The sequence below is a fragment of the Podarcis pityusensis genome (genome assembly GCF_964106645.2).
Source record: "Podarcis pityusensis genome assembly, chromosome: 5".
Lineage (NCBI taxonomy): Eukaryota > Metazoa > Chordata > Lepidosauria > Squamata > Lacertidae > Podarcis > Podarcis pityusensis.
Window position 1 is genome coordinate 97,847,017 of NC_138032.1, and position 22,668 is coordinate 97,869,684.

The 22,668-nt window shown below is 41.4% G+C and overlaps 1 protein-coding gene across 3 annotated transcripts in view; it reads right to left on the minus strand.

The window, feature by feature from the left end:
* Positions 1-221: 221 nt before the first annotated feature.
* WNT7B (Wnt family member 7B) overlaps positions 222-22,668 on the minus strand; it is a 123,390-nt gene continuing 100,943 nt past the window's right edge. For 2 of the 3 annotated variants that reach the window (XM_081005684.1, XM_081005683.1), the window contains exons 3-4: positions 11,862-12,133; positions 5,088-8,121 (exon numbers count right to left, since the gene is read on the minus strand). In XM_081005684.1, coding sequence (XP_080861810.1) covers positions 7,642-8,121; positions 11,862-12,133 — 752 coding nt within the window. In that variant the 3' untranslated portion in view covers positions 5,088-7,641. Of the gene's footprint in view, positions 744-4,989; positions 5,041-5,087; positions 8,122-11,861; positions 12,134-22,668 lie in introns of those variants that run through there. The other variant, XM_081005685.1, reaches the window with a different exon arrangement.

Here is a 22,668-nt window from a genome sequence, read left to right on the forward strand (position 1 = left end):
GTACCCACAGTGTCTCTGTATCAGTGGGATAGTATGGGGGTTGAGGGGCCATAGCCCCAGGCACATTTTTTTTGAGGGGACGCAACCAGGCTGTCTCATTGAGGGAAGCCTCGCCTGGCCCAGCCTTTGGGGCTGGGGTGGCAGCAGCAGCAGCTCCTTCTCCTGAGAGCCACCCATGGACCAGCTGAGAGGGAGGAGTTGCAAGCCAGCCACTGCTCCTCTCCTGGGTCAATTCCCCCCTGAGCAGGGGGCAGAAGTGGCACAGAAGTGGTGGCAGTATTGCCGCCCTTCTCCTTCACTGAGCTAGCTGGACCAATAATTTAATCTGATAAAAGGCAACTTCTTATGTTCGTGTTGAATTGCTTCCAAATCAATTTTAACACCCAGAGGTTTTCTTCTCATAAATCTTCACTATCACAAAGAAAGAAGCAGATCTTCAGGCTTTATTTTGTTTTTCAAATTCTTTAATGTACAGTGTTTTGAGTTCTGCCATTACTAATTACTGTAAACCACAGTGTTGTGTTTGTAGCATTCAAAATTGGTTGTGGATTCTCTCCCCCTCCCCCAAACTCTTTGATGCTAAACTACAGTTTATTTCCCACCAGAAGAGCAGTTCATAATCTCTTCACCCTTTGAGGCAAGGCTGGCATAGCTTTCAATTTGTCTTTCATCCAATATTGTGTTTTCTCTTTCTTTTCCCCTTTGTGGTCAGCAGGCATTGCTCAGTCCTGATGGGCCCTTGGCTGCAAAACACACCTCCACTTGAGCAAGTCTTTGGACATTAGGAATTCATCTCAATTTTTCAGAAGAAACTTCAAGATGATGAACACCCGACATAAAACATGGGCTGCTGGGGGGGGGGGAAGGTCACTCCCAAAACAGCTGGCGAATCAGAACTTAGGGGAATGGGAAGTGCTAAGGTGATGTGATCAATGCACTGTTTTATAAGTGGATGCAGGAATCCTGATGCACACAGTGAGCATCACCTTCCTATTAGGACCACTATGTTCATCTGTGGGGTGAAGGATAGAAAATGTGTGCATTGCAGCTTGCACATGGAAGAGTTCCTCATACAGTCAGAGCACGGATGAATTAATATGGTTAATTAGAAAAGTTGCATAACTGAGTATGGAGAAAAGGATTTTCAAGGGGGCATTATGTTATAATATAGACACACACACATATACTGTTTCAGTGTTGTTCAAAATAATTTAAAATAACTCTATAGACGTTTCAATGATATACAATAATATAACTTAATTGAATCACTCAGTTGTACTCAACAAATACTATTAATATATTTACAATATCTTGTGCCATAGGACTGAATATGAAAATATGATATCCACGGAGGACACATCAAATTTCATGAATCAAAGGGGGGGGGGGGGTTGCAGTTTTATTGAGAGATCTGCATAACTGTGTGGTGGTGATGTTTCAGAGGAGCTGCAGTCATTTATTGTGAAGTGGAATTGGAATTGGATACATGTATGTTTGGAAAGACATTTGGGGTATGTGGCTTTTTGGGTGCTCATATGGAAACTCATCAGCAAATCTGCTCCACAAATGGAGCTGCCATTTCCACAAATGGTTATTTAAAAATTGGAATTAAACTCGCCTAGGGCATTTAAAACAAACAAACAAACAAACAAACAAACAAACAAACAAACAAAAAACACCTTTATCTCACTTGCCAACTTACAATATGAACCATCAATGGAAAACACACAAAGAAGAAAAGTATGTTCTTTACTGTTGAATTTAGCTCATACTAGAGCTGCAATGAATTTGCTCTCATTGGATTATTAAATCATATATTCTCTAAATAGTCTCTGAATACTGAAAAGTTGGTCAAATATTCAGTATCTGTGGCTGACATCCTATTATATTTTATTTCAGTATCTCCTACATTTTACTGGATCTCAGTAGTTGATGTTTGACTGTTTTGGATAGTTGGGATAAATTTGGTATTCGACAGCTAGATAGGCTACGAGGTCTCATATCTGATGACTGTCAGAGCAATCAAGAGATGCCAACAACTCTGTGACTGTAATCCTAGAGGACTGAGTGATGGCTCCACCATCTCATCCAGGGCCCTGCCAGGCTCATGACAGCAAAGTGGAAGTGAGGAGCAACAATACTCTTATGGGACTTCTGGCTGAGAAGCCGTGTGGCAAGTCACCTCTCCGGGTGCGCCTGGCTTCATGGGGAACCTGGATGGAGATGGGGGCAGTGGGGGCTGGCATGCTCTCCCAATGATGTTGGGGGGGTGAACTCACAGACATTGGAAATGCCTGCTGGGGTCAGAGATGGAGGTCGCGGGGGAAGGACGCGGGGTTACTGCAACTTCATCCATTGCAAGCTCTGGTCTCTTTTGTGCATGTGCTGCAAAGTTCCTTCAAATGAGGATAATTGGGCATAAAATTAAGGCACTCTTCAGAGAAGATGTGAAATAAACAAGCTGCTGGGAGCTTGAGGTTTCTGAATGAAAGTAATAAACACATCACTTTTTATGTGTTTATGAGCCCCTCCTGTTAAAAGGAAGAAAAGATTACAAATGAGGACCTTGGAGTTTAAATTAGCCTTGCCTCAATGAACAGTGGTTAAAGAAATTATGAGTGTGTAGCTGGTGAAAATATGGATTTCTACAACACCGCAGTTCTGGACAGGAAATGGATATGATGGAAGGAGAACAGCGGTGAAAAGGATGGATCCAGATTTATACAAAAGCAAGATGAAAAGAAAGAATTAATATAAAAACAACAAGTAATGATTTAAGATGGAGAGGCAAGCGGCAGAGTAACCTCATTTCTTTTCTTTTCTTTTCTTTCTGTTTTGTTTTTTAAGGGAATAATAAATTATACGAGCAGGAATTGATAAACTGACAGCTGAGGGAGAAGGGTGAAAGGAGAGGAAAATATAAATTTTAAAAGTGTGGAATTTAAGGTTAAATATAAGGAATGGAATGTGAATTGGAAATAAATAATGTAATATAAAGCAGTAATTAGAAGAATGAAGAAACACATTGATGATGGAGAGTGGGAAAATTGTATTAAATTTGATGCAATTTGGTATTGATTTGTTAAAAATTTGGAAAATGAATAAAAATTATTTGGCAAGCAACAGCACTCTTATGCTCTCTGTTCTTTTTAAAAAAAGAATTACTGCCCCAGTTTGGAGGCATGTTGGAGAAATGGGAGAGTGTCTGATGCTCAGGGATGCCCCCAAACTGCCTTGGCAGCAGGGAGGAGGCTTCTGGCGCTGAATCTCCCAGGCGTCCCTCTTGGATGGTCCCTCCTATGGTCCCTGGGACACATTCCTGGGGACTGCAGGGTTTCAAGCCCCAACACTCAGATATGAACTTCTGGTCAAAACTTAACATTTAATAACATTTAAAATGCATCTTGTGAGCTACCTATGGACCTATATCCTCATCTAGACCCGGCAGTTGCTTTGTGTAACTAGAGATGGATCAGGGCTCTTTCCAGTACTGGACACTGGGCATTTTAAGTCGGGCTCTTCATGATCCATCTTTCCTGATACCAAGACAGGAACACCTGCTTGGGTGAATATTTGCAATCCAAGTCTCTTTATTCTTTTTATATCATCTGCAAGTACTAAGCTCTTAGAGATAAATTCAGAAAGGGTGCTTTCACAAGGCTGAAATTTGCCACAGACTAGAAGGGACCTGGATTTCATGTTCATTTTCAGTAAAAAAATGTAATTGGCCTTTCAGCTGGCTTGCAACCAAGTGGTGGACATTTTCATAACTGGGAGCTGCAGATTCACACCAGGTTTTTGAAAACTGAATGTTATCACCTATTCTGCTACCTGATCCTGTCTAGCTCAGATGCCCCATGTGGCGCTATGTGTTTCACTACGTGTTGATTATTTAGCTCTTGGAACTGTTGAATGCAAATGGGTGTCAGTGGAAACGAAGGCATGTGCACTGACACTGGGTGATACAAAAGTTGTAACTGTAACATTTTGAACTGTGATCCACACATGCCAGAGTTGCACTCTTCAGTGGATGCAGAGGCACGTGGGAACCAGCCATACAATGTAAAGCAATAAAATGTAAGATAAAGGTCCAGAAAGAAACACAATGGTGCAATTGCAAGGAACATGAATAAAGGCTTTGCTCATTTCTGAATATTTATTTGAAATTTACTAAGGGCTATTTTATGCAGGACCGGCCCACCCACAGGCAAGGGTGGCAGGATCTACAGAGGCAGCAGATCCAGCCTCCGAGGAATGCATTGCCTGCTGCTGCTGCTGCTGCTGCAGTGACAGGAAAAGCTGCAGCGTGCTCCTTGGAGGCTGGATCTGCTTCCTCAGCAGCTCTCCCCATGCGACCACAACAGTGGTCTCTCCGCCCTGGTGGAGGGTTACTGCTTTTGTGCCATTGTGTGGTTTGCCTTAGGTGCCAAAATGTCTTGGGCTGGCCCTGATTTTATACATTACGCTGTAGGACATCCAGACTTAAGAGGCAGCTGCAGCCAAACCTAGCTCCTTGTCAGGTTTACCAGCAGGACCCTTGGAAACATGTGCATGCTACAGTCATGCTTTTTGGCTACAGACGTGCACCTAAAAGTGTGGTATGAAGAGGCTCTTCGGGAAGAGGGAGGGTAATTAAATGCTGTCAACCATCCTTCGGTTCACTGTGCCATTTAAAAATAACTCAAGTTAACACATCGGCCATGTCTTAGCTGGCTGTATTGGGTAAAGTGGGATTCAGCAGCTGCTGTTTTCATTATCTTCATGTGTGAACATGATAATGCCTTTCAGAGAAAAAACCTGTCCTAACCTGGAAATTATCAAACATTAAGAAAATCCAACTGCCCAAATCCAACTGCTTGGCAGGGGGTTGGACTCGATGGCCCTTGTGGTCTCTTCCAACTCTATGATTCTATGATTCTATGAAATAATGTTGCTGCAAGGTTAACTCTATAAAGCCCTTATGACCAAATCACACATGCATGTACTTACTGGTTTGTGCAACAGTTGATGGCTCACAGCTAAATGTCTGACTTGTCTCTCCTGAAAAGGAATTTGCTTGAGGTGATGTATGAGAAAACTGCTGGCTCTTGTTTACTTATTTACTTATTTATTTATATTTAGAATACTTTATAGCCCACTTTATAGCCCCAAGAGGCTTTCAAAGCGCCTTCCTTGCAAAAGATTCTCACAATAATAATAATATTAATAATAATAATAATAATAATAAACCACCCCACATTCACAGAAATGGTACAGTGTCCCTCTGTTGCCAGAATTATTCAAGTGACATTTCCTGCCCCACACTTTCCTGGTGTCTCCCTTCAGCCTTTGCCCACTAGACAACAGCTCCCACGGATGTCCTCTGAGGCAAGGCAGTGGGACTGAGCAGAGGGAACTTGATGGACTACAGCACTGAGTGGCAAACTGCATGTGGGAATAAATGGCGGCATGGACTTTATATTTGCCAATGGAACTGGGATTCCTGCAGCAAAAATTTCCACCCACTTCCTTGTCACATTGGTGACATCCAAACCACATTCATTGCAACTGTTGGGAGGAATGGGAAGAACCATGGCCAGTGGTGGTGCAAAAGTCACACAGACAGAACCTTGTTTATCATCATCTCAGACAAAATCCTTTCGATTCAGTGAAGATAGTTCATACATTCAGCTAATGTTCAGAGACTTATAAAGATCCTCTTCCCATGGAAAGGGTCCAGGGTTCCCTCTGCCACCATCCTCTTAATAGAGTGAGTACTTTAGGTTGTCTATGCCTGAAGAGGCTGAAACTGTGAGCCATAACCCACAAAATAAAGGGTGGGAATAGCAGCCCTGTTTGGATGTCCTAATTCCTCATCAAAAGAGGAAGAGTGGGAGAGAATGTGCTGACTCTCTCCTGTAATCTCTTTGCTCCATGAGTTGGAAGCATACATCTACAGTAAGGAGTCTGCTCTATCTGAGAAGGTTCCACTTGTGATTTAGAACCCTGGGAGATCATGGACAGCCTAGAGAAGTAGAGAAGTCTCACCACTGCAGAAGTCAACCCTCCAGCTCAACAGTGGGGAAGATTATGAGAATGGAGCTAGAGCACTCAGAAGCCTCACTCACCCTCATCACATGGAGAATCAGAAACCTCTGAAGAGGGGCCATCTGATTTAGCCCTCTGCATGTATGAGTCTCCCAAAGGACTTTCTCTGTTGCACATGTGAAGAGTGCGGAGGTCAGGCACAGGAGGCATTCCTTCACACAGAAACAGGAACTTCTGCCCAGGTAAGCCAGTGCATCATTAAGTAACATTTAAACATGGCAGCTTCTCCCATGGGTTCATCCCACTGTGTGGCTGTGATACCTGAAAGTGTGCCACTATGTGGGCAGTGGAACCTTAATACAAAATTGTCATCCCCAATGCTGATCTGCACTAATATTTGTTTACTTGATGGCTCCTTGATGTGAAACCATTACCCAGCTAAGCTTGGGAATGATACTTTCATGTCAAGTGCTACGCAGTGGTGGTGACCCTTAACTGTTCCAGCATGGGGTGGACACATGAAAAAGTGTCTCCCCAAACATGGCTGCAACCAATAAAAGGTAGTCAAGGGGTGAGAAATGAGGAAGCAGGGACAGTATACAAGCTTGGCTGCCTTGGTTTGTACAGGGATGAAACTGCTGCTCCCCTTCTGAATTCTGGGTTATCTATAGCAGCCATGTTCCTAACATTTTAAACCACTGTTTCCCATGCTCCAGTTGCTTGTGCTCTTAGGCCATGTTTGATGTGTACAGTCACAGAACTCTTTCTAACAGTGGAGTGCTATGAAATCAGTAGCATTGAAGACATAGGGAGAACCAAATACAAAATAAAAACAGAAATAAAAATCAGAAAGTTAGAATTCCAGTAAGTTTACATTTAGTACAGAGTAAAGACATAGCTACCCGTTAGTGCTTAGAGAATTTGTTTTGATGCTATTAAAAACATAAATAAAATATTTTTTTCTTCAAATGTCCATTCAAAAGGTTCCAGTGTCACCTGCAGCTGTCAGAGCTTTGTCCTTTGTCCTGACCTTTGTTTTACAAATAAGTCAATAGCTGAGCTTCCACTCTAGTCCCTATTTTACATCATTGTCTCACCAGCTGCCCTTTACCTGCTTTTGTTTCTTTTCTTTTCTTAGAAATAAAAGTTTTTCAGCAACACTGCTGGGATTTTAGGTTTCTCTGTGTACAGTTAAATTCCTCATTTGTTTTTTAATAAGATAAAGGCCTTATTTGCACATATTTGTGTGCGTTATAAATCTGAAAATAACCTCCTGGACTCGCTGTCTGTGATATGTATAATTTAATCTAAGAGCAAAACTCTACAAAACCCAGACTGCAGGGTTTTTTGCGGGGTAGGGGGGAACCACAGAGGAACTGGCTTGCACTGAACGAAGTCACCGTACAATTCATCCCATCGACCCTGGTTCCAATGTGGTGAAAGCAGCTAGTCAGCAAGTTAACGCATCGTTCTTGAATGTGTTATTAAGAAGTAATAGGAAAGAGACTGGCCTCCTCCTCCAAGAAAATTAAATGTGCAAAATGATGCTGTAGTTGTCTTGTTCCACTCTAACACGTGGCGGCTGTGTCTTTTAAAAAGTAGGAACATTAGCTGTTATTTACAAGTGAATACCTCTGTCCGCTCGCTACAAGTGTTGCATTTCACAAAGCAGCACCAGTGGAACTTGCAGTTACACTGCCAAACTTTGGTGTACTGGTGGGTGTTGTAGCCCCTCCCACAGCACATCATGTCACACCCATCGGCGCTGGGTGAGGTGCGGTTGCAGAGGCGTCCCTGTGTCCCCACGCTCCCAGTGGAAGCATCTTCTTCGCAGTAGTTGGGTGACTTATCTATATATACCAGATCTGTTTCCATTGGTTTCTGGTAACTTCTGATCTGCTTGATCTTCAGAAAGGTGGGCTGCCTAAGCCTGCTGGCTCTCACCACTTCCACCTGCACGGCGGCGTTGTATTTTTCTTTCAAAATATATCCAATCTCTCTGAATTTAGGGAGCGTAGTCCAACAGGTCTTGGTTGTGCAGGAACCAGAAACCCCGTGGCATTTGCATTCCAGTTTCATTCTCTCTTCAAGCACCTGTAGACAAAAGCAGGGAGATATAATGAAAGGGGGAAATAGCCTCTCCTAGTTCATCACGTGGATTCTAAGATATTACAGGGGAAGTTATTTGTGACAATATCATGCATAAAGATCAAGGGCACGATCCGGCACTTTTAAACTCCCACTAGCTTCAGATGGATATCTCTGCTGTGTGCTTTTCTCTCATTAAAATTAACTGAAATTAGGAGTGGTTCGCTTGGCTTGATTCAAGCCTTTGGTGTGGAAGTGTGAAAGCAAAATTTTGTTATTGTTCCTAATGGTGTGATTCATCTCTTCTGCCCTAAAGATGTTCAGACAATACCCACCCACACGAAATTCAACCTTATTATGCTCTATCTCCAATAAAATTGTTGCAGTATTTTATATGCTTCAGATGGTTCAAATGTTCTTAATATTTTAATTAAATGCAAAATTCAATGGAAACCCTAATAGTCATATCCAAAACAATGTTGTTGGCTATGTCAGGACTAGCCAGCCTGGTGCCTTCCAGATGTGGCTTGGCTGCAGCTCCCGCCCTCTCATATTACTTGCCATGCTGGCTGGGGTTGATGGGAGTTCAACAGCATCAGGAGGGCACCATTTTGGCTATGTTAGTGTGCAATATGCAAGTTGATCCTACGGGATCATATAGCTCCCCTTCGTTTGCCAACAGCATACAGAAGAAGACATGCAGTATAGTAAGTCAGCATGTGCTGGTAGGATTCATAGTGCAGCTCATAAGCAAATGCAGCCGTCCACGCCAAAGATGTGTGGGAGGCACGTGACACTTCACAGGAAGACACAGACAATTCCCTTCCCATCCCGTTAAATTCATCCAATCAAGCAATTCATCTCTGTGTAATACCAAAGTAAATGACATTGCATTTAAGACCTCACTACACTTTTCAAATAAAGCTGGTGTGAACCTTCAGGAGACAGGGAAGACATGTTTAAACAAAGCAATAATACTGAATTTGTAGCTGTTATGCATTTCAAAAATGGTTGTTGTTTGTGCATAATGTATGGACGGGAATCCAGACATGGTTCATTGAAACTGTCCATGTTTGAATTCGTATTTTTCTTATTATTCATGCAGTGTCACCTACACACATCACAGAAGAAAAAGAAAACACAGTAGCTCCCTACCTCAGGTTTATAATCTATTTGTATAAGCAGAACCTGCAACAAAATATCACCAGACATGCCATCTTCCAGGAAACTCCATTCCTGGTTTGCCATCTGCCTCCCTCGTCCTCCCCCTCACTGCCAAACAGAAACTCAGCATTCTGTGGCCACTGAGCATTACTATTACTATGATGATGAAACAATGAGGAAAGCAAAGGAGAGGGGGGAAGGAGCAGGAGCCCTTGTCAGGCATTGGGCCTGCCAAGCCCAGCCCCATCGCCGTTCTTGACTAGGAGGGTAGGCTTCTATAGGGAAACATTTCAGCAACTGACCCAACAAATGTTCATTATTCAAATAACCAATGGCATTAGTATTTCCATGTGCTTTTAAATTCTCACTAGTGGTCTAATTAGTTTTTCACTGGGTGCAAAGACATAATGGACTGCCTAGGAGCATTCCTTTCTGTACAAATATTGGTTTGCCCTTTTAGAGTATGGACTGTTTTGTTTTTAAATCTTACATTATGGGTTAGCTTTTGTCTCCAAGCCATTGCCATGCTGGACCAGGACTGTTTTCAGTCCCTCTGGGTCCATGTATGGTTTTCATCCATTTGTTATGATTGGATGTATTATATTAACACATTCAGGTAGGTAGCCTTGTTGGTCTGACGCAGTAGAAATATATAAAAAAAATTAAACAAAATTGTCCAGTAGCACCTTAGAGACCAACTAAGTTTGTTCTTGGTATGAGCTTTCATGTATCTGAAGAAGTGTGCATGCGCACGAAAGCTCATACCAAGAACAAACTTAGTTGGTCTCTAAGGTGCTACTGGACAATTTTTTCTTCTTCTATATTAACACATTGTGATTAATAAGGCTCCTAAGTCCACATGCTCAAGGCCCATGGTGTCCATGCAGAAACCTTTTGAGATGCTGTGGTAACTATAGTTTAACATTTAACAGGCAATAACTGCCACTGTTTGGAGGAAAGTATGTTTTAAATATTTGCTTTCTCACTCCATTTTGCAGAAACTTCCCAAGAACTGAAATCATGTCAAAAAAATTAAGTGGCTGTGTCTGGCAGCTCCTCCAATTAAAAACTGCCTTCACTGATTAAAAGTTAATTGATTAATCTACTTATTAAAATGTCATTCTTACTCATTAGATGTCTGATAGTATCAGTCAGGGCTTTTTTCAGGGGGAACTCACCAGAACTCAGTTCCTGCCCCTCTCAGGTGGGTGCCATTGCCATTCCAAGAGAAAGAGGGAGGCGTTCATGGTGAGTTCCAGCACCTCTTTTTCTAGAAAAATAGCACTGCTATCAGTTAAAATTAGCTAAAAATCATACCGCAAGAGTGATTCATCAAAACAAATCGCCACTATGTGACTCGCTCTCTCAGAATAACATGGAAACTATTCCCCTTCCTCTAGATAGATTCCCTCTGGGTTCATGATGTTCTTTCCAACTAAAATGCTTGAAATGCCACTTCTCCTTTGTAAAATAAGTGCTGAAATACAATGGCATAAAAACCACTTCTTCAGTTTATTGTTTTGCTTTTTCAAATGACACATTGCAAACACCATTTGATGGAATTTCCCCCTGCAACTTAGAAAGAAAATCCTTACCAAGAAGAAAATCAAAACAAAATGTGTAACATGTTTTGTCAGTTTCAAATTAGGCATATGGCATCAGATGCAGTTTGTGAACATACTAGAGCCTGGACTTTTTAAACAATAGTAACATTTTTTCATGCGTTGGTTTGAACTTGCTTTCGCTGCTGTGTGTTTTTCTTGGAGATGCTAATTTTCAGACCAGTTGCTGAATGTAATGTAATCCGTATTTTAACTGCCAGAGCAAAGGGTAATAGACAACTTTGACACTGGTGCTCTGTGTCTTTTGCTTATGTTATTCAATAAAGCACCATCTGCACTGCTGGCACAGAGAGAGGAAATGCCTGCAGGCTCCTCCTGAGACCCTTTCTCAAGTCTAGTTTTCACTGAGACAGATAACCTGTGACAGACTTGAAACTGCAGATAGGGACTCACATGACTGGATGATCCTCTATACAGAAAAGAAAACCCTTTCATATAGAAAGCTAGCATGTTGGGAAGGCAACTAGGCCAGAACCTCCTGTCTGTTTGGGTTTCTCATGTTTCCTGTTTTAAGTTCAGCTCTCCACATGCCTACAGCAGTTTGAATTTTTAAAAAGAGAATAAAGACCCATCATTAACCAGCACATTACCATACTCTTTTTTTTGCAAGCAATTTCCCCTAAATCATGCATTGCTCCTAGTATTTTCACAAATATATGCATTTTATGTACACTCTTCCCACATATATCACTAAATTCAGAGAAGTGTGAATTTTGGAAGAGAGCTGTGTTTCAATTTGCGTGTTGTTTTGGGAAATGAAAATAAGGCAGGGTTGCATTAGAATACAAATGTGATCAAATTTGCCCCCCTCCTCCCTTTTGGACATTCCAGTTTTGTATATGCAGGGAATCTTTTACACTGCCATAAGGTGTATCTGTCCAGCCATGTGAATCCATGCCTACCAGTGAAAAGGAAGCCCATCCCTCTAACATTAGACCATCCACTCCTATTCTAAAATACCTTTCTTCCAGCCTCATTGTTGTGCAAGTTCATCAGCCTCCGAGCACTCTTTCTGATTTCTCTGGCATCAACAAACCTCCTGGAGAATTCAATGCCGTATCTGATATCAGCGGAGCAGCCTCCCCACTTCCACCCTTCCTCTTGGTTGTAATAACCTTGTTTCTCTCTGTCACAGCCACAGTTGCTTAGGTTTCCCTGGCTGCAGGCAGCAGTGACGGCATGTGCAACCCCAGCAGCAGTGATGGCGTAGGTGAAAGCGGCTTCCCTGCTTCCTGTGGGGTGGAGGGAGAGAAAAAAAGGTGGGGGGAAAATCAGCTGACTGGAGCAAAGAGAAGGTAGCTATGCCCCGATGAAATCCATCCTATGCTTCCCAGCCAACTGGCATTTCAACCGTCTGCCCAGTCAGGATGTAGGTAGTGCTGCTATCCCCAAGTGGCTCGTGAAGCACCTTGCAGGAGAGAGAAGGGATTCTGCTGCTTGGCCGTGACTGAGGCGGGTATTTGGGACCCTTGTGATTTGGCACCGGGGGCTGCCAGCACAGCACCCTAAAGGCACACAGCTTCCAAGTGGCTGGCAACGTCCTCTAGTCAGGGCATCAGGACACCTTTCCTTTTTTTTAATTGGAAATAAAGTTTTCTCAGCAGTGATAGAAGCCTTCGTTGTCTCCAGCAAACCACCACATTAGCTATGGGCTGGATTCTGGTTTGAGGGTAGGATTGTCTTGGCGGTTTGGGCCCTCTCCTACATCGGTGTGCCACCAGTTGAATTTCCCACAATGCCCTGGGGTGCCCAGCTTAGGACCACTCCAGAGAAATATTGTGTCAAGATCCCCGTTCATGGATTCAAGGACAGCTTTTTGTATTTTATCTGTGGTTTTTTAATTTGTGTAAGCTGTGTTGAGTTCCAGTCTGGGGAAAAGGTGGGATGCAAATAAATTCAATATAATAATAATGTGGGGATAAAGCATGGAGAAGGTACAGAAATGTGCACACAGACTTCACTCCCAACATCACAACAGCCAAGCAGACAGTCCTTATTTCACTCCTGAGTTAGGGACGGAAGGATCAGTCTGTTTCCAGCCCATGACAGCTTTGCATGTTATATCATAGAATTGTAGAGTTGAAAGGCACCCTGGGGGTCATCTAGTCAAGCCCCCTGCAATGCCGGAATATGCAGCTGTCCCATACAGGGATCAAACCTGCAACCTTGGCATTGTCAGCACCACGCTCTAACCAACTGAGCTATCCAGTAGTGTTCATTCATAAATCTGTTCAGTCTCATTTCTGCATCAATCTGCTTTTTTTTAAAAGTGCATTATTTTAAACATGTTTTTTTTTCAAAAAATAAATAGTATTTACATATTCTATCCTAAATACGTGTTATTTATATGTGCTTTGCTATGGGTTTTTCTGACTGAGGAATGCATTGTGACCCACGTATTAGTCCAGAAAGTACAAATAAAATTAGTTCTCCCAGAAATACAAACTGAACAAAATCCTTGTGGTTCCCTTGTTCGAGTGAAGGTGCTTTAAATTCTCCGTGCAGTTATGATCCCTGCACAATCAGGGTTCACAATCATGGTGAGGATTTGCCCCGCATTCAGCCAAATGAGTGGAGAACCTCTCTCCTACCTCTGGCTTCAATGGGTGGTGGGGGGGTGGAGCCAAGAGGGACCGGGGGGGGAGGGGACCCTCCAGCCTTCAGCTCCTTTTTGGATGCAGACAGCTACTGCCTTTTTCAAATGTAAAAAAGAAGACGATTCAATCCGCAGCTGAAAGGGATCAGTTCTAGTTAACACAGTCTCAAAGAGCTAAAATTCTAATTTAATTTTGCAAATCCAGACTGTAACCTGAGGTAGAATATATACAGTATGGCTCAGTTTCAACATGTCTGTCAACACAACTGAAATGAAATCATTTGCTTTAGTCAGGAAGAATAGACAATTTGACTGTGGAATCTTGTAAAATATGAACAAGAGCTGAAAGGAGTCAGCTCAGATATTCTCCTCTGAAAATTTTCATGTTGAATATTCACAGCCATGTTCTGAATTTCTGAATATTTGCTAAATATTAGTACCATATTTACTCAGATCTAATGCTCACCTTTTTTGGTCAAATTATGTTGCAAAAATTAAGGCACACATTAGATTCAATGGCACATTAGACTCGAGATAATACTTTTATTTCAGTCGTTTATATATGACTTTGATGTTCAGTATATGGTGCTTGACAGCTTATATTTGACAGTATTTGCTGGCCGATGATATGCAATAGTGTTTAGTAGTTTGTAACTGAAATATACTGTAATTACATTTACTTAACAGTACAGTACAGCATTTAGTAGCTGGTAGTAACTGATACATGACATGAACCAGTATTTGGTTTTAGAGGTCCTAATCCAACTGGGCAACTATGTGGTTACAGGAGAGTCTAAATTTAAAATAAATAAATAAAATAATAACATGAGTTACTATTTATGTTCATACATAGAGTTCATCTGGTTGAATGTAATTGTGCAAGATAACATGATAACAGAAATATATATGTGTATGTGTATTACATAATTTGGTAAAAATAACAGCAATAATTGTATGTAAAAGGTGGAATATAAATCTAGTAGTAGTAGTAATTATAATATATTATGAAATACAATAAACAATAAAAAATAATTTTAAGTGTTAAATGGGTGTAGTGATACACTGATGGACAAAGATATTAGCCCATATGGAGGTGGGGGGGGGACCAAAATTTTTTGGTGAATGACAATCTTCATCAGGGGCAAAGAAATGGTGACCATATAAATAAATGTCAACCTTAAGGCAAATAATTATAGACATAGACATGAATTACAATAGAGCAGCCCATGATTAAAAATGTGACAAACCCCCAACCTCAGCTGACAAACACACCAAACATGCAGAATATAATGAAACATTATAAAAATAAGTGAAAAGAAGGAAGTGGTTTAGATTTCTCATTGAAAAGCATTTTTATAATGTAAATATCTCCACATAAAACAAGAACACATTACATTAGGCAGAAAAAGGTTCCCTTCCTCTGCCTTAGGACTATACAGAATCCAATATTAAGGTCTTCCTGTCAAAGCAAATTGTCTCTGAGGTTACATCCCCATGTCTCCTCCTCCTCCTCCTCCTCCTCCTCCTCCTCCTCCTCCTCCTTGCCCTCCCAGCATGGGAGATAGAAAGAGAAGAAACTGAGCAATGGCCCTTCAGCATGCGAGAAGCGTACTCAGAAGTGGGATCTGCTACCGATCACCATGTTATTTCAGCGGATTGGATTCAGACTTAATCACAATTAGAGGAGTATGAATGAGTCTGGATTCCAGCCCAGAAAGAACTAGCCTGCCTTTGCATTCCCCATCAATCAAGGAACAGGAATGCGGGAATGCCATCTCCAAAAATAGCATCCCAGAAAATAATTTGCAATGATTTCAGATATTACAAAATTTTTGAATAACCAAGGCAATGGATTACTTGTAATCTGAAACAGTTTGCTTATTCCAAACATTTGGATTTATTTCTAATATTAGGATAGAACTTGAGAAATGTGATTCCCAGAATGATGTTCGTGACTAAGTTGGTGAAGGTTGTTGTAATAAGAATATTTGCAAGGGAAATCAGTGGGCTTTGCCAATCTTACTGATTTCCCTCTTGCAGATTCCTACTTGCGTCACATAGATTGGGAATCCTTGAGATCTGTCATTTATTAACAAAAAAAAGGGGGGGGAGAGGTTTGCTACCATTTATTTGTGAGAAGGAATACAACAGAAACTGAAATGTTACAATAATCAAAGCTACGATCTGTATCTTGCTGTTGGTGACTCATACCTTCTCTGATTACAATTAATTATTATAAAATAATGTTAAAGTCATTGTATATGTTTCTTTGTACAATCTTCACATTTCCATACACTAATTGATTTTTTACTTGTGTCTTTATTCTAGATGCTTGGTTAAGATCATTTAGTATTATCTATATGATCTTCCAGCAATATTTTTACTTGGTAAAGTAAGTTTCCCATATTGGAACTTAGCTATTGACTAACCAAAACCCATCTCTGAACACTACTGGACTTTGAGAACATTCAAAGCTATATTTTGTGGCTCAGATTGATCTCTAATTCAAACAATCCAATTGGAAATATTAATATCACCAAACATAACAACAAATATTCCTCATGGAAATTGGATATTAAAACCCACCACTAGTCATATTACTAGATGGTGATGTTACTGATGGTTATCTTTTGTAAAAATGTGTACCATGCAAGTCACAACCCCTGAGTTCATCCATTCAGATGGGTTCGCATTAAGTGTTATCCATGTGGTGGAAAGGAATGCTCTTCCATCCCACTAGACAGTGCCCTGCCACCAAACATATGAACTGGGGCAATTTCTAGGATTGCAACTTAAGTATGCTGACCAGATACAAAGGAGGACGGGGACACCAAGATTCTGTAGGCCCTTTGGCAAGGTGATCTTAGTGCCCCACATAACCTCGAAGACACTGGGCATTGCGCCTGACCTTCTTAGGTGCCTTCAATCCATTGTGAGTCTGACCTTCCAAGGTGTTATAATCAACTTCTGAAAATTCTGGCTGGAGGAAAACTACCGTATTTTCCATGTATAGGACGGTTTTTTAATTATTATAATTAAATGTTAAAAATTAGGGGTCGTTTTATACACGGATAGTGCAGAGGGGGGACGTGCGGTTGTTGGCAGCCGTGAACAGGAGATTGCCAGAGGTTATTGTGTGGGTTATTGTTGGCTGTGGCAATACCTGCTTTCTATTGGCTACTGCTGCGGTAATTAGGCGGTCTGTTGGCGGCTGCCGTTGGTGAGCAGACAGATGATTGGTGGCTTTGGCGAGGTGTGAGATTGGCAGCGGCAGTCAGGCCATTGAGTGATTTCCGGCAATCCCCGCCCCCCCCCCAAAAAAACAACTCTGGGCAATCTCCCCCCATTTCCTCAATTGGGAGTCCCAAAAAATAGGGGTCATCTTATACACAGGGGCATGTTAAATACGGTAAGCTCTGTCTCTATTTTACCTGGAGATAGTTTTTGTCCGCAGCATATCACTTCAGATGGTGGGTGTGGGCTCACATCTTTTCTATGCAAAAAATGTCCCTGGCCATGAAAAATACAGCATGCTAAGCTAAGATGATAGTAACCTAGTTTGCTAGAATTCTGTATGGAGGTACTCTTTATAGAGGCCCTTCTCTGCTGAGATTCCTGTATTGCAGGGATTGGGCTAGATAACTATCAAGGTCCCAACACTACAATTCTATGGTTCTGTGATTATGATTCAAGCTACATGATCCTCTACCTGCAGTTGGAAGCAGTACATCTGAGAAACAGTATTTGGATCACCCCCAAGAACATAAACTTATTTCAGGATAATTACACCAAAACTTGGTTAGAGATTAGAAAAAACTTTGTAACCTGGAGTAAACTAAAATTAACATCTCTGGGTAGGATTTCCATTATAAAGATGAATGTGCTTCCAAAGTTAATCTTTTTATTTCAAATGATTCCAATACTGGGCGAAGCAGGTTGTCTCAAGATATGGCAAAGAGAAATTTCCAAATTCCTGTGGGAAGGGAAGAAACCTAGGATTAAACACCTGATCTTAATAGACATAAAAGAGAGAGGAGACTCTATTACGAGGCTGCCTGTTTCACCTGGCTAAAAGATTGGTGCACGTTGCAGGATCCGGACCTCCTGGACCTGGAAGGTTTTGACAACCGTTGGGGATGGCACGCCTACCTAATATATGGAAAAGCGAAAATTCAAATTTTTTTTACCAATCATATAATAAGAAGGTCACTCTTTGCTGTATGGGAAAAATATAAAGATCTGATGGAGCCTAAAGTCCCGTGGTGGACTTCTCCAGTAGAAGCCATAGCAGTAAAACGGAAAAATACTCAGGAAAGCTGGCCAACATATAAAATACTTCTAAAAAATGAAGATAACCAAATAAAATTTAAAAACTTTGAGGAAATAAGAGAACACATTTCAGACTGGTTCCTATACCATCAGTTATTTGAAAAATTTAAATCTGACAAACAAAATGGGTTCTCAACAGAAATTTCCCAATTCGAATCTGATCTGGTAAATTCTAAAAGAAAAACTCTTTCCAAAACTTATCGACTCCTCCTTGACTGTCCAGTCAAGGAGGAGGAGGTAACAGTGGCAATGGTGAGGTGGTCCCAGGATTTTGGCCATTCAATAACCATGGCCCAATGGGAAAATTTATGGAAGATCAATTGGAAATTCACAAATTGTTACACAATTAGAGAGAACTTTCAAAAAATGCAACATCGATGGTATCTAACACCATGGAAACTTTCAAAAATGTATAAAAATGTGTCAAGTAATTGTTGGAGATGCAGAGACTCAGGAACATTCTACCATATGTGGTGGACATGTAGGAAAATACAGGTATTCTGGGAGAGTATACATGCAGAACTGCAAATAATGCTAAAGATCTCTTTCAATAAAAAACCAGAGGCCTACCTCCTAGGAATAACAGATTTGGATATTCCACAAAAGAGGAAGGGTATCTTTTTATATGCGACGACGGCAGCAAGAGTTTTGATCGCAGCAAAATGGAAGAGTAATGAAATCCCCTCTATACAAGATTGGATCCAAAAGCTGACAGAATATGCCAAATTAGATGGTTTATCAGAAAAAATAAAGTATAAATCAAAACAGGAATTTGTTTCTAAATGGGAGGTTTCCAAAGAATAACTGAAAAATAAATATAGTAGTTTAAATTCTGTTGCAGCATTCGGGGAACTTCAGTAATAGTTGCAAGGTAGATATAAGAAATTAGATTTATTGAGAATAAGTTTAATTATGAAAAAAATGTGTATTGGCAATAAGTAATATGAATTTGAAATATGGAATAGACGGGAGGTTGGGTCTTTAGTGTTAAGACCAATAGATGTTTTATTGTTTGCTAAGAAAATTATGTGTCTATGGTTACTTTTGTAATTTGTGTGTAATTTGGTATTTGGGTTTGTTGTTGTTGTTGTTGTTGTTGTTGTTTTTCTTGTTGTATAAATAAAAAACTTTAAAAAAAGAAAAGAAAAGAAACAGATTTACCAAGACTAGACCTTAGCTACTATTAAAGTACCCTGACAGTTAGGTCCAGTCGCGGATGACTCTGGGGTTGCGAGCTCCTCTTGCTTTACAGGCCGAGGAGCCAGTGTTTGTCCACAGACAGCTTCCGGGTCATGTGGCCAGCATGACTAAGCCGCTTCTGGCGAACCACAGCAGCACACAGAAATGCCGTTTACCTTCCCGCCGGAGCGGTACCTATTTATCTACTTGCCCTGTGTGCTTTCGAACTGCTAGGTTGGCAGGAGCAGGGACCAAACAATGGGAGCTCACCCCGTCGCAGGGATTCGAACTGCCGACCTTCTGATTGGCAAGCCCTAGGCTCTGTGGTTTAGACGACAGCGCCACCTGCGTCCCTTAGCTACTATTAGTATACAATTACATGTGCATTTGTAGCAGTGAGAATGTCAAAGATACAATTCCCTTTACTTTAAAAGAGGCAACTTTTTGGTTTCCCATCGCAGAGTAATTCACAGTTGTGTGATGTAGAAGTTATTTAAGTCTGTATGGCAGTAGTTAGGTGCCTGTCTCCCAGGAAAAAAGCCCCAAAGCTGACCAGCACAAATATCTAGGGATCTTATCATCCAGGATATCTAGGAGCAGTGCAAGAAAAGTGTACAAGTTCCTCAATTTCACTTTTAAAAGCTTACGTGGCCATCTTGGGAAAGATTGAAAGGCTATATTTAATACGTTCTTTCTTGTTACACACACTGCAGATCATAAATATTCACCGAAATCAAGTGTGCCCTAAACTCTCAGTTGATGCCAGTTATAACACCTGGAGCCTGCGGCATATCTGTATATACATTTTAAAGATCTTAAGTTTAAACTTTGTGTTCAAATATATATCCAACAAGATACTAAAAAGGTGAAAATTATATAAAGGAACTGACACAAAATACGGAGGGCTGGTTCACTTTCTGCTGCTGCAGCAAGGATGGCAAATGTAGGCAGTCCTAGACCCCTCCATCTGCTACAGGCAAATGTTATTCCTATTCTGCACCTTTCTTATTGGACTTTGAAACTGTTAAAATCAATCACATCTGCATATGTTCCTTTAAAAATCAAGGAGGCGGTGTCTGACAGAGAGATTTCCTTTTACCTCCTATGAAACCTATGTTTCATTGTGTCAGTAGTATGTGGAATATTGCCACTAATCCCTCCCCAAAACAAACAAAAACGTGTTGTTGCAGAAAATCCTGTTGAGTAATAGGTCAGAGGAATCCCAGCGAACTCCCCTGCTAAGTGCTTCTGTTTGAACAGTAGTTAATATTACAGTGCCTGCAGTAAAGTAACACAGTTGATCGATGGAGAAGAGAAAGCAAACAATGGGGGGCGGTGGTGGGCAGGCGGGCGAAGGAGAACGTGAAGGCAGCCTTCCTGAACTGCCAAAGGAAAATAAATGGGAGATGGAAGAGATGAGGGGGAGAAATGTGTTCATGCCTTGCTACCTGTGTCAGGATGTCATGGTGCATCAATGTGCTAGCAAAAGAGCCTGAGGGGCAGCATGTCTTATTCAGAGAATGTCAAAGCAGATGCAGAACAGTGACTTTATAGTAATCACAGAGGGAACAATCCACTGGGAAGATCTCCTGTGCAAGACTTCAATGATGTCACCTTGAAGGAATAGCATTTTAGCTAATGGATCCTTGAAGAAGGAATTTGGGAGGTTTGGGGGCCTGGTTAGGGTAGCTGCACAATCAGGTTTGGGTAACCTGTTCCTTCAACCTACCCAAAATCACAGAGAGCTGTGCACAGGAGAGTTTCTCTTTGGCTACCTTTGTTCTTTTGCACTACATTCCATAGAGGAATCCACATGCCCCTGCTATAAGAGAGGTGCCGGTTTTGCCCTCCTGCAACAGGAACAAATATGGGCAAGAAGTAAATTGATAGTATGTGTCAGCTATGTAAGAATCATGCCCAGTAGCCTTTTTCATTTAGCATGCTCGTTGTGGTTGTCTTCTTATGTGCCTTCATCTTATGTGCCATTGCTGGGGGGGGGGTGTCTTATTTTGCTTTTATTTAAATGTACTTTTTGTCTGGGTTATTCATAATCTCTGGCCTAAACTAGCAATAAGTTTTCTTTAAACAATAATAAGAAGGTTAATGTCACCTGTCCCTTTAAAACCAGGACTGTCCTGTTTTGGGGGTACATTGGGGTCCCATGGATGCAGGTGGCGCTGTGGGTTAAACCACAGAGCCTAGGGCTTGCTGATCGGAAGGTCAGCGGTTCGAATCCCCGCGATGGGTGAGCTCCCGTTGTTCGGTCCCTGCTCCTGCCAACCTAGCAGTTTGAAAGCACGTCAAAGTGCAAGTAGATAAATAGGTACCGCTCCGGCGGGAAGGTAAACGGCGTTTCCGTGCGCTGCTCTGGTTTGCCCGAAGTGGCTTAGTCCTGCTGGCCACATGACCCGGAAGCTGTACGCCGGCTCCCTTGGCCAATAAAGCGAGATGAGTGCCACAACCCCAGAGTCGGCCACGACTGGACCTAATGGTCAGGGGTCCCTTTACCTTTACCTTGGGGTCCCGTTTAGCCCCCTTATTTTCTGGTTTGGAAGTCATAAAAATAAAAATTGGCATTTGTGTGCTCACTCAAACTTGCTTGTCTTGCCCCAACCAAAGTTGCTAGGTCGAAACTACTATTCAACCCAGGCAGGAAACTGCCCCTGATGCTAAGAGCAAGGAAATGATCATTGGGGCCACAACAGAATGGAAGGGCTATTATTTAAAGAGGGGGTTGCACATTGAATGTAATCACACCTTTAACATAACAACTGCTTAGGGTATAAAAGTGATAGGTGAAGGTTCCGCTACACACGAGAAAGTTTGTAGGATGTAACACACTTTCTTAGACGTCCTGGTGCAGATCCCCAAGATTAATGTAAAAAACCTCTGGGGTTATTTTGCTGGAAGTCTCCTTGCTGATTCCATGTGGTGCATGGGAATCATTTTTATCCAGAGAGTTATGAAAATAATAATTTGAAGTGCTTGGCCTTTAGGCCCCACCCCTTTAAAAACATTCATATTCCAAAATGCATTTAGGGTGGGGATGAGTTTATTTTTAGCTGCAAACTTGCAGTATAGCTGTCTGTCATATAAACATTTCTTGGCTTGACTGCCATAATACATGACGCAAACTAAAGTTAATGTACAGTCCTTGTATGTTTTTGTATAACAAAATGATTTATTTTTCAAAAGACTGCCCAAATGCTCATATACATAATAACAAAAAAACAAAAAGCATGCTATTTTACAAAATCCCTGTATTTGGGGTACATTTGTGTTGCATGGACGGTGTTTCTTTCAAACTTTGGAAATGCCATCCAGTGTTTTTTTGTTAAAGAACATGTGGTTTACTAAAAAGAACGTATGTTAAGGAAGAGAGAAGAAAAGGAAGGATGCAACACATGTAACAGTGAATTTTAATTCTATGTTTAGCATTTGCCACTCGATGTAAAGAACCAGACTAGATGACCAACCCTATCATCTATAATTGTAGGGAAGGGATTTCAGCAGCACAGGAACCACAAGCAAATGCTTGAGCATTTTGAAAAGCAAATAGAACCTGCTAAAAGTGTATGTTTTGATGTATTTAATGTACAGCAATGTTTCTGTTTCGTGTGTGTGTGTGTGTGTGTGTGTGTGTGTATGTGATTGTAAGCTCAT